The sequence below is a fragment of the Pongo pygmaeus genome, chromosome 3 (genome assembly GCF_028885625.2).
Source record: "Pongo pygmaeus isolate AG05252 chromosome 3, NHGRI_mPonPyg2-v2.0_pri, whole genome shotgun sequence".
Classification (NCBI taxonomy): Eukaryota; Metazoa; Chordata; class Mammalia; order Primates; family Hominidae; genus Pongo; species Pongo pygmaeus.
Window position 1 is genome coordinate 52,862,891 of NC_072376.2, and position 14,516 is coordinate 52,877,406.

At 34.4% G+C, this 14,516-nt stretch overlaps 1 protein-coding gene across 2 annotated transcripts in view; it reads left to right on the plus strand.

Annotated features, from left to right (window-relative positions):
- The window catches only part of TECRL (trans-2,3-enoyl-CoA reductase like), a 134,941-nt gene that overhangs the window by 29,127 nt on the left and 91,298 nt on the right, over window positions 1-14,516 (plus strand). For both annotated transcript variants that reach the window (XM_054485753.2, XM_063663644.1), the window contains exon 2: window positions 5,082-5,133. In XM_054485753.2, coding sequence (XP_054341728.1) covers window positions 5,082-5,133 — 52 coding nt within the window. The remainder of the gene's footprint in view (window positions 1-5,081; window positions 5,134-14,516) is intronic.

The following is a 14,516-nucleotide window of genomic DNA, read 5'->3' on the forward strand; positions in this document are numbered from 1 at the left end:
GAGGGACTAATATTCAGAACTAAATAAGGAACTAAAATACCTCAATTTCCAGAAGCATAAAAACAAGCAAACAAATGATTCCATGGAAAATTGGGCAAAGAATCTGAGTAGATATTTCTCTAAAGAAGACATACAAATGGCCAACAGATGTATAACAAAGTGGTCAACATCACTAACATCAGGGAAATACAAATCAAAGCTACAATTAGATATTATCTTATCCCGGTATGAATGGCTATTATGGAAAGACAAAGACGAAACAAATGCTGGTGAGGATGTAGATCAAAGGAAATTCTAATAAACTATCAGTGGAAATGAAATTAGTACAGACATTATGGAAAACAGTACAGAGTGTCTCAGAAAACAAAAATAGAATTTTTATAAATTCCAGACTTCCACCCTGGGTATTTATCCAGTGGAAAACAAATCAGTATATCAAAGGGATACCTGCATCCTCATGATTATTGCAACACTATTCACAATAACCAGGCTATAGAATCAACTGTTATTTGCAGCAACATAGATGGAACTGAGGTCATTATATTAACTGAAAAAAAGCCAGGCATGGAAAGACAAATATTGCATGTTCTCATTCATGTGTGGGGGTTTAAAAAGAAGTTTAACACTTTAAAAAGTTTATCTCATGAAGGTACAGAGTATAATATTTACCAGAGGCTGGGAACGACAGAGAAGGGAAGAGGGGTTAGTTAATGGGTAGAAACATACAGTTAGATAACAGAAGTAGCTTCTACTGTTTGATAGCATAGTAGGGTGACTATAAATAACAATTAACATATATTGTATATTTCAAAATAGCTAGAAGAGAGGATTTAAAATGCTTCCAACACAAATAAATGGTAAGTGTTTAAGGTGATGGATATTCTAAATACTGTTTTGATCATTTCATATTTTATGTACATATCAATATAGCACATGCACTCCATAAATATGTGTAATTATTAGATATCAATAAAAATTGTTTTAAAATATGACTATATGGTGGGTTGGCACCTTTGCATCATTCAAGGGTCAAGTGTGTGCATGTGTGTGTGTGTGTGTGTGTGTGTGTGTGTGTGTGTGTCTGCAAAAATAAAAGACCAGTAATGTTTTAGGCTGTACTTCTAAATAAAATTTACACATAATTTCCTAGAAATAAAAATTTTCATGTAAAAGAGCATTATTCAGATAAACTTTATTTGGTAAATACTTTGACAAAATCAATTTATGTGTTAATTTTTACATTAATTTTCAATAGAAAAGGCATAATTGATATTAACCAAATTGTTATTGCAATATAAAAAGAAACATTTTGTATGATACAGAAACAGGATATGTGTGTATGCATACATATATATACACACACATATAGTTTTACTTAACAAACTAATTTTAAATGATTTAGTTTATAAATAAATAAAATCGACACAATATAAAACATTTCAATTTCTTAGATAAGTAAAATTCAGTTAAATTTAAAAGGCGAAAGATTTATATGATCTGAAGAGAAATCATAGTATAATTCAGTTAAATTTAAACATTTAAACCTTGTTAAAACTCATATTTCTTGAGATTCACTATATGCTGTCAATTTTATTCATAGTAAAAATTCTTGCTATTCTACAAAATACTGAACACATTTTGATAGTATAAAAATTATTTTCTGTAGATTACGTACTTATCTGAGCAATCTGAAGGTTACTCATTAGGAAAATAACATTTGCTTACTGAGAAAATCCTTGTCCATTCTGAATAAAATATGCAAATATACATTCTATTTTCTAATCTACTATCTTCTTTATCTTTGTTTGTTTGTTTGAGACAGGGTCTCCCTCTGTCACCCAGGATCCAGCATAGTTGGGACTACAGACACACCCCCCATGCCCTGCTAATTTTTTTTTTCTTTTGGAATGATGCAATTTCCGCCATGTTGCCCAGGCTCGTCTTGAAGCCCTGGGCTCAAGAGATCCTTCTGCCTTCGTTTCCAAAAGTGTTTATTCTACAAGCCTGAGCCACCAAGTCTGGCCTAAAATCTTCTAATGGAAATTCTCAGAGCTATTTTTTTCCGTTTTCCTGAATTAATCAAGCTAAACATGTGATTCTTTCAGCAATTTTCTTCCTTGTGTCTTGAAAAACAGCTCTGTTTACGTAGGAAACCTGCATTGGGCATTTTGTATTTCACTATGTATCTGTGTCTGCATTTTCACACCACTATATCTAATTATTTATATCAGTTCATCTTTTACTTTGGTTTTATTTCTGTGCTTTTAGACAAGTTCTTTGTTTTAATAAACTTTACTGACAAATTTAGGTTTTTATACTACAAAAACCCCATCAAATGAATGTCAAGTGGTTGCTGTTTTTTCTTATAATTTAATTTTTATTGCTCTAATCAGGATGAGCAGTATTTTGGAGACATCTGTCCATCTTAAGAATTTACTGTGAAAGTGGCTAAAATACGGTTTTAAAAAGAAGCAATATTACAAAAAAAAGGTTTCTGTGAAAAACTGTAGTAAATGCATATTGGGCAAATTCAAACAAATTCCAGATTAAATGCTTGAATGAAAAAGCCTTTTTGTTTTCATCAACTTAAATGTAGGGTGAAGTAGTAACTCAAATTTTAACTACAATCAGTTAAAATTTAGAAGTAAATTTTTGGTTTAACTAACATCATTTGCCTTGCCTACTCACTATTTTAAGATTCGTTTTCTTTTAAGAGGAAGAAACATTAATGAAGGGAATATTAAGGTTTCAAATGTAGGGTTTCAAGTAACTCCCAGCTGTATAATTATGGAAATGAATAAATTATCACGATGATAGTTTATTCTTTTTAAGATGTTGTAAAACTGACTAAGAAGTGGAAGTTATGATAACTAAACTCCCTGACGAAGCCACTGAGACATCAATTTAGTCATCAGAAGCTCTTATATGCTCAGTTAATTATTATATTTTCCTCTCTTTGTGCTTTCAGTACAACTAAAGGACTGAAAAGAGCAGATCAAGCACAATCCTGTGGCTAATTGAATATATGTCTGAATCATTTAGTAGTTAATTTCTCTCTGATTTATTTTGTCCAAAATTACTGCAGAAAGGGCAGTTCTCAAGGATTTATTCAAAATCAGCACTTCTCTAACATGTGAAAGTCAAATGAAAATTTTTAAAAATGTTAAGAGCGTATATACATCCCTATTCCATATGAAGGTTTCTTTCAGGAAAACAATGTTAGTTTTGAAAATAAGCAAATTCAAAGAAAAATGCATATATCAAATTAGACGGTTGTCTATTGCCTTATTCTGATGTGGAGAATGGCATACAGCTTTTGCATATCAGATTAAGAAACTTTGATCTTACTCTGTTTTTACATGTTTGCACTCACAGCTTTATTTTTGACTTCTACAAAAGTTAATTAGAACTTATGCTCTGTGGTGTACTACATGATGAAACAAAACAAAACTAACACTAGGTCATTATCCTCAGCTCCGTATAGATTAAACAACCAATGCATAATACAAGATAATGTGCCCTCATAAAGTGCTAGAGGAACACATGTCAAACTCAAATTGAGGGATTATTGATTATGAACATTATTTTTTGTTTAAAATTACATGGCCCTTGATATGACTAATGGACAAATATTTGTTACTCTAGGGAATATCATATGGCCTTTACTCCACTCTGTCAGAGAAAGCAACATATAAAGGTGCTGAATGAATAAGAAACATTGAGATAAAACAATGGACACTGTTAAAACAATATTTTAAAAATTAAATTTAAATATTAAAGGTTAATAACAAAATTAAAATATATGCACAAGTATATAAATGTATGTTACTCTCTCTATAAACTGTTTTTAAATTTTTTTCTAACATCTTTCAGAGAAGAGCAATGCCATGAAATATTTATAATTTTATATACACAATGTTTTAGGATCATTTTACTATTAATAGCATAACACAAATTGGAATTCCTATTACTTTTTAAGGCTTAAATTTTATAACTGTCTTATTTAGTAAATCATATACACACAGGAAATCATAAAAAATTGTTCTGAACAGTATACTGAATGCTTAGTCACAATCCTGTCAAGTAGAAGGCGAAATATGTTAAAATAAATGTATTTGTTGTTATACTTTCAGTGTATAATAAAACATCAAATGTAATGTAACAATATTAAGAACTACATGGTTCTTATGGACTATTATGCACCAATATTTTATGCATTTTTTATTTAACCCTTTCAAAACAGCTATAAGGGGATTTTAGTGTAGCATAAATAAATGATGTAGACATGTGATTATAATAAATTTCACTAGTATCATATGCTTATTCAGGGAAAGGAAATATATTTTCTTGAATTATCATAAAAATTTCTTTTGAGACAAATTCAGAAAGAAAAAAGTATTGTGATGGCTTGAAGTGTTTGTATGGAACTTTAGTTCTCAATAATTTTTAAATTTAGATGAATAAAAATATTTTATTCATTTTTTAATTTATAGAGTTTTTTTAGTAATTTAGTACCAAATATTTTGTCAAATTACTATGTACTTAAGGAATCCAAAAAATATATCTCACATGCATTTTAATGGACCTTTAGTGCTTTTATTTGGGGATTTAAATAATGTCAGTAGGGGGCTTAAGGTGACTTTTGTCTCATAATATTCTGAGGTAAACATTTCTCTCATTTGTCCATATAAATTAACTTCACATCCTCGGGTACTATTGCTATACATTCTTTTTACATTCCTGTGCATTAAGACATATTTTTAATTGATAGTTTTATGAGATGTGGAAAAATACATTGACTATTTTGGACAAAGAAAATTCAAAAATATATCTTAGGGATACAAATTTGATTGAATCAATGTAATCAAGCTATTACTGTTGTATACAAAATTTTTTAAAAAATTATATTGTTACTGATTGCAACATTTCAAGTTTGTCTAAATAGTAATCACTAAAAAGATAAATGAAGCAAAAATTCTTATTGTGTAAGAATTTTATGATATATTTAAATTTTTTTTCTTAAATGTATAGAAAACAAATTAACAGTTTTAAAAATAACTCTATTTTCTTTTCCTTTTCAGGTGACACAATCATCTACTATTCATGATGTTAAGCAAAAGTTTCACAAAGCATGTAAGTTTTATATATTATTTAGAATTTACATCACAATGTTTTATTTTCAAATAGGTTTAAATTTTTCTATAAGTGCAATATATGATAGAGTGCATGAAAACCATAGTTTTACAAGGAGCTCAGAAACAATAGTTTGCTTAACATTTCTTTGGCATAAATATTCTAGCATTTAACTCTAATTGATCCTTTAATCTCCAGCATTTCCAATTTTTTTCACAAAGTTGTTTTTAATTTATATTTAAACTTAATTTTATTATAACAGGAAACTTTCTATATGTTAAATACATTAATTGATACAAGCATTTATTTATATTTAAGCAAAATATTAGGCAAATTTTTACTTCATGTATTTATACTGGCCAAGTATCAATCACATAGAAATCCTTCACACTATTCATCTAAATTATAGTGTTTAATTTTATTAATAGATAAATTTACCTCATGAACTAATCTCTTATTTACTTAAAAATATTTATATTTGATGTATTTCAATTATATTTTTATTTTTATACCTTCTCGATAAAGTTTACCCCAAATGTTAAACATAAAAATGTCTACAATTACTGGCAAATATTGTTTTTACAAACTTTATTTCTGGAGCAGTTTTTGTTTCATAGAAAAAAATTAAGTAGAAAGTACAGAAATTTCCCATACAACAATGTCCCCACACATGCGTGGCCTCCCGCATTATAAATATCCTTCAACAGACTGGCACATTTGTTGTAATTAATGAGTACATTGGCAGACCATAGTAGTCAAAATTCTATCGTTTAAAGTTCTGAAACTGACCCAATAGTCCCATAGACAGTTATTTCTGTATAAATAATGAAATTAACCCTTCTGTTCTTAAAGCTTTATACTTTTATTTTATCTGAGTTCCTTCCTCAGGAAAGGGTCCCTTAGCCCTCTCAAAAAGTATCAAAGAACTAAAGCTCACCAGACCACCACATCCAGACAATGAGATGCTGGACCCCTCATTCATCATAACTGTGTCCTTTCCCCTCCATAGCTCCTGTTTTCTTACACAGTTACATTTCCTCCCTATTATATAAACCCCTGGTTTTAGTCAGTCAGGGAGACAGATTTGAGACAGCTCCTATCTCTTCGACTGCAGCACCCAATTAAAGCCTTCTTCTTTGCCAACACTTGTGAGAGGTAACAGTGTGCTGTTGTGTCCAGAATTGGTGGGTTCTTGGTCTCACTGACTTCAAGAATGAAGCTACGGACCCTCGTGGTGTTACAGCTCTTAAGGTGGCGCATCTGCAGTTTGTTTCTTCTGATGTTCGGATGTGTTCGGAGTTTCTTCCTTCTGGTGGGTTCGTAGTCTCGCTGGCTCAGGAGTGAAGCTGCAGACCTTTGCGGTGAGCGTTACAGCTCTTAAGGCAGTGCGTCTGGAGTTGTTCGTTCCTCCTGGTGGGCTCGTGGTCTTGCTGGGTTCAGGAGTGAAGCTGCAGATCTTCGCGGTGAGTGTTACAGCTCATAAAAGCAGCGTGGATCCAAAGAGTGAACAGTAGCAAGATTTATTTCAAAGAGCGAAAGAACAAAGCTTCCACAGTGTGGAAGGGGACCCCAGCGGGTTGCCAATGCTGTCTCGGGCAGCCTGCTTTTATTCTCTTATCTGGCCCCACCCACATCCTGCTGATTGGTAGAGCTGAGTGGCCTGATTTGACAGGGTGCTGATTGGTGCGTTTATAATCCCTGAGCTAGATGCAAAGGTTCTCCATGTCCCCATCAGATTAGCTAGATACAGAGTTTTGACACACAGGTTCTCCAAGGCCCACCAGAGCAGCTAGATACAGAGTATCGATTGGTGCACTCACAAACCTTGAGCTAAACACAGGGTGCTGATTGGTGTGTTTACGAACCTTGAGCTAGATACAGAGTGCTGACTGGTGTGTTTACAATCCCTGAGCTAGACATAAAGGTTCTCCAAGGCCCCACCAGAGCAGCTAGATACAGAGTGTGGATTGGTGCACTCACAGACCTTGAGCTAAATACAGAGTGCCGATTGGTGTGTTTACAATCCCTGAGCTAGACATAAAGGTTCTCCAAGGCCCCACCAGGGCAGCTAGATACAGAGTGTCAATTGGTGCACTCACAAATCTTGAGCTAAACACAGGGTGCTGATTGGTGTGTTTACAATCCCTGAGCTACATATAAAGACTCTCCACGTCCTGCTCACCAGACTCAGGAGCCCAGCTGACTTCACCTAGTGGATCCCGCACTGGGGCTGCAGGTGGAGCTGCCTGCCAGTCCCGCACCGTGTGCTGGCACTCCTCAGCCCTTGGGTGGTCGATGGGATCGGGCGCCATGGAACAGGGGGCGGCGCTCGTCGGGGAGGCTCGGGCTGCACAGGAACCCACGGAGGCGGGGGAAGGCTCAGGCATGGCGGGCTGTGGTCCCGAGGCCTGCCCGGCGGGAAAGCCGCTAAGGCCCAGCGAGAAATCGAGCGCAGCGCCGGTGGGCTGGCACTGCTGGGGGACCCAGTATACCCTCCACAGCCGCTGGCCCGGGTGCTAAGTCCCTCATTGCCCGGGCCAGCAGGGCCGGCCGGCTGCTCCAAGTGCGGGGCCCGCCAAGCTCACGCCCACCCGGAACTCCAGCTGGCCCGCAAGCGCCGCACACAACCCCGGTTCCTGCTCGCGCCTCTCCCTCCACACCTCTCTGCAAGCTGAGGGAGTGAGCTCCGGCCTTGGCCAGCCCAGAAAGGGGCTCCCACAGTGCAGCGGTGGGCCGAAGGCCTCCTCAAGTGCCGCCAAAATGGAAGCCCAGGCAGAGGAGGCGCCAAGAGCAAGCGAGGGCTGTGAGGACTGCCAGCACGGTGTCACCTCTCACTGTCAGCCCTTGCAGCTCTTGCTCACTCTCGGAACCTCCTCTACCTGGGCTCCCACTTTGGCAGCACTTGAGGAGCTCTTCAGCCCACCGCTGCACTGTGGGAGTCCCTTTCTGGACTGGCCAAGGCCGGAGCTGGCTCCCTCAGCTTGTAGGGAGGTGTGGAGGGAGAGGCTCGAGTGGGAACCGGGGCTGCGCGTGGTGCTTGAGGGCCAGCTGGAGTTCCTGGTGGGCATGTGCTTGGCGGGCAGGCACTCAGAGCAGCCAACCGACCCTGCCGGCCCCGGGTAATGAGGGGCTTAGCACCCGGGCCAGCGGCTGTGGAGGGTGTACTGGGTCCCCCAGCAGTGCCAGCCCACAGGCGCTGTGCTGGATTTCTTGCCGGGCCTTAGCTGCCTCCCCGCAGGGCAGGGCTCAGGACCTGCAGCCCGCCATGCTTGAGCCTCCCCCACTCCGTGGGCTCCTGTGCCGCCAGAGCCTCCCTGACCAGCGCCACCCCCTGCTCCACGGCACCCAGTCCCATCAACCACCCAAGGGCTGAGGAGTACCGGTGCACGTCGCAGGACTGGCAGGCAGCTCCACCTGCAGCCCCGGTGTGGGATCCACTGGGTGAAGCCAGTGGGGCTCCTGAGTCTGGTGGAGACTTGCAGAACCTTTATGTCTAAGGGATTGTAAATGCACCAATCAGCACCCTGTGTCTAGCTCAGGGTTTGTGAATGCACCAATTGACACTCTGTATCTAGCTACTCTGGTGGGGACTTGGAGAACCTTTGTGTCTAGCTCAGGGATTGTAAATACACCAATCAGTGCCCTGTCAATACAGACCGCTGGGCTCTCTGTAAAATGGACCAATCAGCAGGATGTGTGTGGGGCCAGATAAGAGAATAAAAGCAGGCTGCCCGAGCCAGTAGTGGCAACCCGCTGGGGTCTCCTTCCACACTGTGGAAGCTTTGTTCTTTTGCTCTTTGCAATAAATCTTGCTGCTGCTCACTCTTTGGGTCCACACTGCCTTTATGAGCTGTAACACTCACGGTGAAGGTCAGCAGCTTCACTCCTAAAGCCAACGAGACCACGAACCCCACCGGAAGGAAGAAACAACGAACACATCAGAACATCAGAAGGAACAAACTCTGGACACGCCGCCTTTAAGAATTGCAACACTTACCGCGAGGGTCCGCGGCTTCATTCTTCAAATCAGTAAGACCAAGAACCCACCAATTCCAGACACACTTGTAGTCTCAGTTACTGGCTTTCTGTGCTATCAGCACCTAGACTGAATCCCTGGAATTCTGCTAACTGTTCACTGTTGGTGTTGTATATTCTATGAGTTTTGGTAGGGAACAGTTTTAATATTTTAGATTTAGTTGAGCAGTGTTTATTTTTTGAAAATAATCACGAAACTCACAATTTAATGCCTTAAACTAATTATATTTCACAGTAAATGAGTAGAGCTCTTATATTACTTTATTTTAGGACAAACACAGAATAACTACTGAGTACTTTCTGTACATATGGCATTATGCTAAATATAAAGACTAATTCAGTAAAGGTAGAAAATGTGCCATAAATTGTCAAAAAGTAGTCTTATGTGGAAGACAATATAATCATTTAAAGAATATATAAATAAATTGCAAATAGTGAATGTACCTAAAATTTGTAAAGATTTGAGTACAATCTATTTAAAATTTGTAATGAAACAGAAAGCCTATACAGGAAGGAATAGAATTGCTTGAAATATGCTTACTCAGTTTAAAATTCTTGAGGAAGGTGACATTTTTTATTTTGCTTTAAAGTCATACAGGAATTGGTTATGCTGAAAAGTGCCAGAAAAGCATTATAGTAAGGTACAAAGAACAAAACCAAAAAGAGAGAGATATATATATATATCTACTATATACTGTATATATATGGTATATATATAGTGTGTATATATAGTATATGTAGTGTATAGTTTATATAGTGTATATATAGTATATATAGTGTATATATATAGTATATATATAGTGGATTAAGTTTTTAACTATTGCATTATAGTTGTTAGCTGTAGTTTTATAACAGTATTTTCTAAATCATTGAGCTTTTTATCAACCTCATATTTTTATCTAATCACATAATCTATATGAGCCATGTTACTCTGATTATCTCTTATAAGTATTTTTGGTGTATTTCTATTTAAAATAAATTTATTTTAATAGATATTTCTATCTTAACATAAAACATGGATCTCATGAAGCTAGTAATTGAATTGCTACCTTTGTAATGACTTAGACCAATTCTATCTAATAAAGTGGCTCCAGTAAGTTTAGATTACAGTAGTAAGTAGGAAGACATTTGAAAATGACTTTTTAATATAAAGTAGAAAGGTGTAACAAGATGATTTTATGTAAAACAATAATAACAAAGTCTTATTTCTATTGTTGGAAAATGAGTACATGAATCAAAGTCGAATTTATGTGTAAAAGAATGTGCAGTCACCCTGACAAAAAAGTATTATTTTTATAATAATTTATGTCAACTAATAGACATAGCGATTACTTGAAATCTTAAACTTTTAAAGGAACGCGTTTTGTGTTTGTGATTTAGAGCCTGCTTCTAATAATTAGGAAACTGAAGTTAAGCAGATTACAAAAAAATCCTAGAAATGTCCTGTTGCAAAAGTGGATAGCTGACAATATGACAATAGTATAATTAGTTTCAATAGCTCTATCAGGGCAAGAATTATTGATAGCTATTATTTTATTTTCCTTTGTAAGTACTAATCTTTAACAGCTTTACTTAAATTGTGACTTTTTTCCTTTTTCAAAATTATCTTTATTTTAATATTATTTCAATCATCTAAAATATAAAAATAATATTTCAGCATTTTCCCATATATCATAGTGCATTTCAAAATTTTATTGATCTTTAGGTTTTACAAATTGAAGACACACAAAAACACTTTCTGCTGCATTGCATTATATGAAGTATTTAAAATAATATATTCACCAATTTTTGAAAGACATTAAAAACATTGCTAATCCTGAAAAATCCGTAAACATATGGACATCAGTAAAAAGAACTTCTCTCTCAATGGCCTTAGGATCTTATCTTTTTAGCATATTTTACAACTAGATAACATTGGATACTTATTAAAGTACATAAATATATACCACAGAGATTAATCATATACCTACAAAGCCACATTTGTCAGGTTTTAAAAACTTTTTGACACCAAATTAATTTTTATGACATTTCTGACATTGTTTGTTTTCAGGCCCTGGAGTGGGAATTTAATCTTGGGAAGAAAAAAAAAAAAATCTTATCAGAAGACATTATTTCCTGAAGGCAGAATTCTTGTTATTTGTCTTTTATCTCTATCTTTTGTTCTCGTTTCGATTAATCCTGATATTTTGTCTTCCTACGATTTCTCAGACTTATCAGCTTTACATTTTTCTTTGTTTTATTTTAGAACTTTTTTTACTGTAATATGTCTTTTCTATACAATGACAATCTTAATGTTCTCCCAAGGTTTATAATTTTTAAGTTCTGCTTTGTTATAAGAATAATCTCTTAGGTTACACTAGTAATGCCACAGCAATCAGACTGGTGAAGAAATAGAAAGAGAGAAAAAAAAACACTATTCATGAGTTAGCTGCTAAGGCAAGGAGACAGGAATGTTTTTCATGAAAAATAGAAGCATATAAAACTACAAATTGGATCTATGCATACACATACAAACAAATAATTTCACCCATTTCTTATGCTTTTCTCATTTAATGCAGCAGAAATGCATGAAATGTCACCAGCTGCAAATCCTCAATTAGTCTTTCTTTATCTTGATCTATTTGTTTCTTAACACTTGTAATTATTTTTGTTTTCATCTTCAAGTCTCTTCTAGAGAGCTTAAGAAATTTTCAGGCTAATGTCTCTTTATATCATGCTCTATTCATGTTCATCTGCTCACAAGTATTCCATAGAGGAATTGTACATTATTTTAAAAACCTAGCTGAAAAATAAAGAATTATTAGTCCCACTGACACTCTGACTAAAACTGTGTAAATATTTTTTAACATTTTTAAGAGATTTTAAAAACTTCTGTGTGTCTTTATTATTTATTCTAGCAGAGTAATACCACTCTATTTCTATTGTTACCCAATTCAACAAATAACCTACCTTTCTCTTGGGATAAAATATGACTTTATTAGAACATGTTTAAAAACAAAATCGTAACAAATTTCATTTAAAGACGTAATTGGTGGTTATTAGCTACTCATAAATTGGGCAGTATCTTATCTAGATAAGATGTAAGTAGAAAAGAGCTTCAATGAGTGTGACAGAACAGTTGATTTTATAAAGTGGCTAGCTGGAGCAGGAATAAGAAAAATGTTTCTGCCTGCAAAGAAAAGTGAAAAATTCCTATAGTCTAGGTTTCCATAGAAAAGTAGATGAATGCGATATTTTGCATTAATAAAATAAAATATATATTTATGTAAATACTTTGAAAAATTGATAAAGCGAAGGTCTACTTAATATGTTCTATAGGAACTGCAGCACGAATTATTGTAAGCCAGGAAATCTCTAACAGAGATTCGGAAATACCACTGTATGAACATGTATAAAGGTAGCATTTTGTATGAAAACAGTTTGTAAAATTATTTCTAATTATTTATTATTTAATGGTTTATTGTCATAATTATTTGGTTTGATTAAATGTAATTAATTGTAATTGTGATTGTTTTACAATTTAGTTATAATTTAATTAATTATAATGACAAGGTAATTGTATTTTATTATTGAATTGTATTTATAATTTACAATGTAAATTACAATATAATTAATGTAAAAGTAATTATGTATTATTATTACTGGGTTTGTAGTTAAAAGTGCTTTGTTTTCACAAGATAAGATGCCCTAAATGGCACTCCAAATAGCATATACAGTTTCTACAGAGAAACTAGCCATCCATCAGTTATAATGGATGACCACTTCTGTGATTATTCAATGTGGGTAAACACCATAATTACAATTAAAATCACAGGTTTGAAGTTGGGTGAAAAAAATAGTGTGCAAAAATATTGAATGAGGTTCAATCTTCATGCAGTAGCAAATCATGCCCTTTATTAAATATTTTCAAAATTATATTAAAACATATTTTCAAAGCTTATGTCAAAGCTCATACAAAATGTACAGTATGAACTATGTGATATTTTAGTTTAGATTAGCATATTATTAAGCACATGATTAATAGTTTTCTTTCTGGATAATTCATCATAAATATGGTGAATCCTTACTTGAGATAAAAGTTTTATTACATGTTTTGGCAATTTTTAAGTAGTAAATACTTTTTAGGGTTTCTAGATCACATTTCTTTCTATATTATCAAAATTGTTTAGGATGACTAAAGATTAAATAAAGGGAACCATCAGAAATAACACCCTTATGAAATTAGGATGATATTACATGAAATTTTTCTACTCACTGATTTTGTGTGGACTAGTAACATATTAGTCAAATTGATAAAAATTATTTACATTTAAGATAACTAGAGATAATAATGAAAAGGTAAAGATATGAAAGCAACTTTCTGCTTGTGAAATTTATCTTGTTATTGCTCTTCTTTCTTTTCTCAAATCTAAATGTCTCTGAGAAATTATTAGCCTCCTGTGCTTTTCAAATATTATCCCTCAGAAACATAACTCTCTTAGCTTTCACTGTCATTCTTTGCCTGGTGAAATCTGTTTTTTTTTGTTTTTGTTTTTGTTTTGTTTTTTTTTTTGGAGAATCTATTTCTAAAACCTACAAAGTTTATCTCCAAAAAATTGTCTCCTCATACTTAACATCCATATTTCTTCTTCAAATGAATTTCTATTTGTTAAATTTCTTATTTTCTTCCAATGTTATAGCATCATTAATTCTTGGTTTCTTGAGCATTTGAACAACCTTTAAAACATTTTTCTTTAAGTTTAAATTGTCTCTTATGCAAAGTATTCCTATACCTTTCTCCATGTTTGTTCACTTCTTTTTTATACCAGTAAGAATCATCTTTCTTTGTTTAAAAACCTCCACTTAATTATCAAGATATATATAAGCATTTGTGCTAAGAAAATTTGCCTCACTCCTTCAATCTGTATTCTCATTTTTTCTATATAATTAAAAAAGTATAGTTCATCACAAAGTGTAGCACTTGTTGTCAAATACAATGTCTTATAATATCACTACATGTCCTACTCTATTTTGCATTAACATTTATAATACTAATAATAAAAACAATTAACTTTTTTCAAAATTTATTATGTGCCACGGACCTAAAATATTTCTATCGTAGCATAGTTTTAAAATAATTGTGACAATACTATTATCATTTAGGTACAATTATAATTTTTATGTTTCAGATAAAAACCTTTAAAGAAATATTATATAACTTGCCCCAGGACACGCAGCTAATAAGTGACAAAGATGGAATTTAATCTCAGGCAGCATGACTCTGTACCCTGTACTATGACCACTAACCTCCATTCCCTCTATTTCCCTGAAAAAATCTCATTAATTTCTTCAGGCGGAAGTCCCAGTAG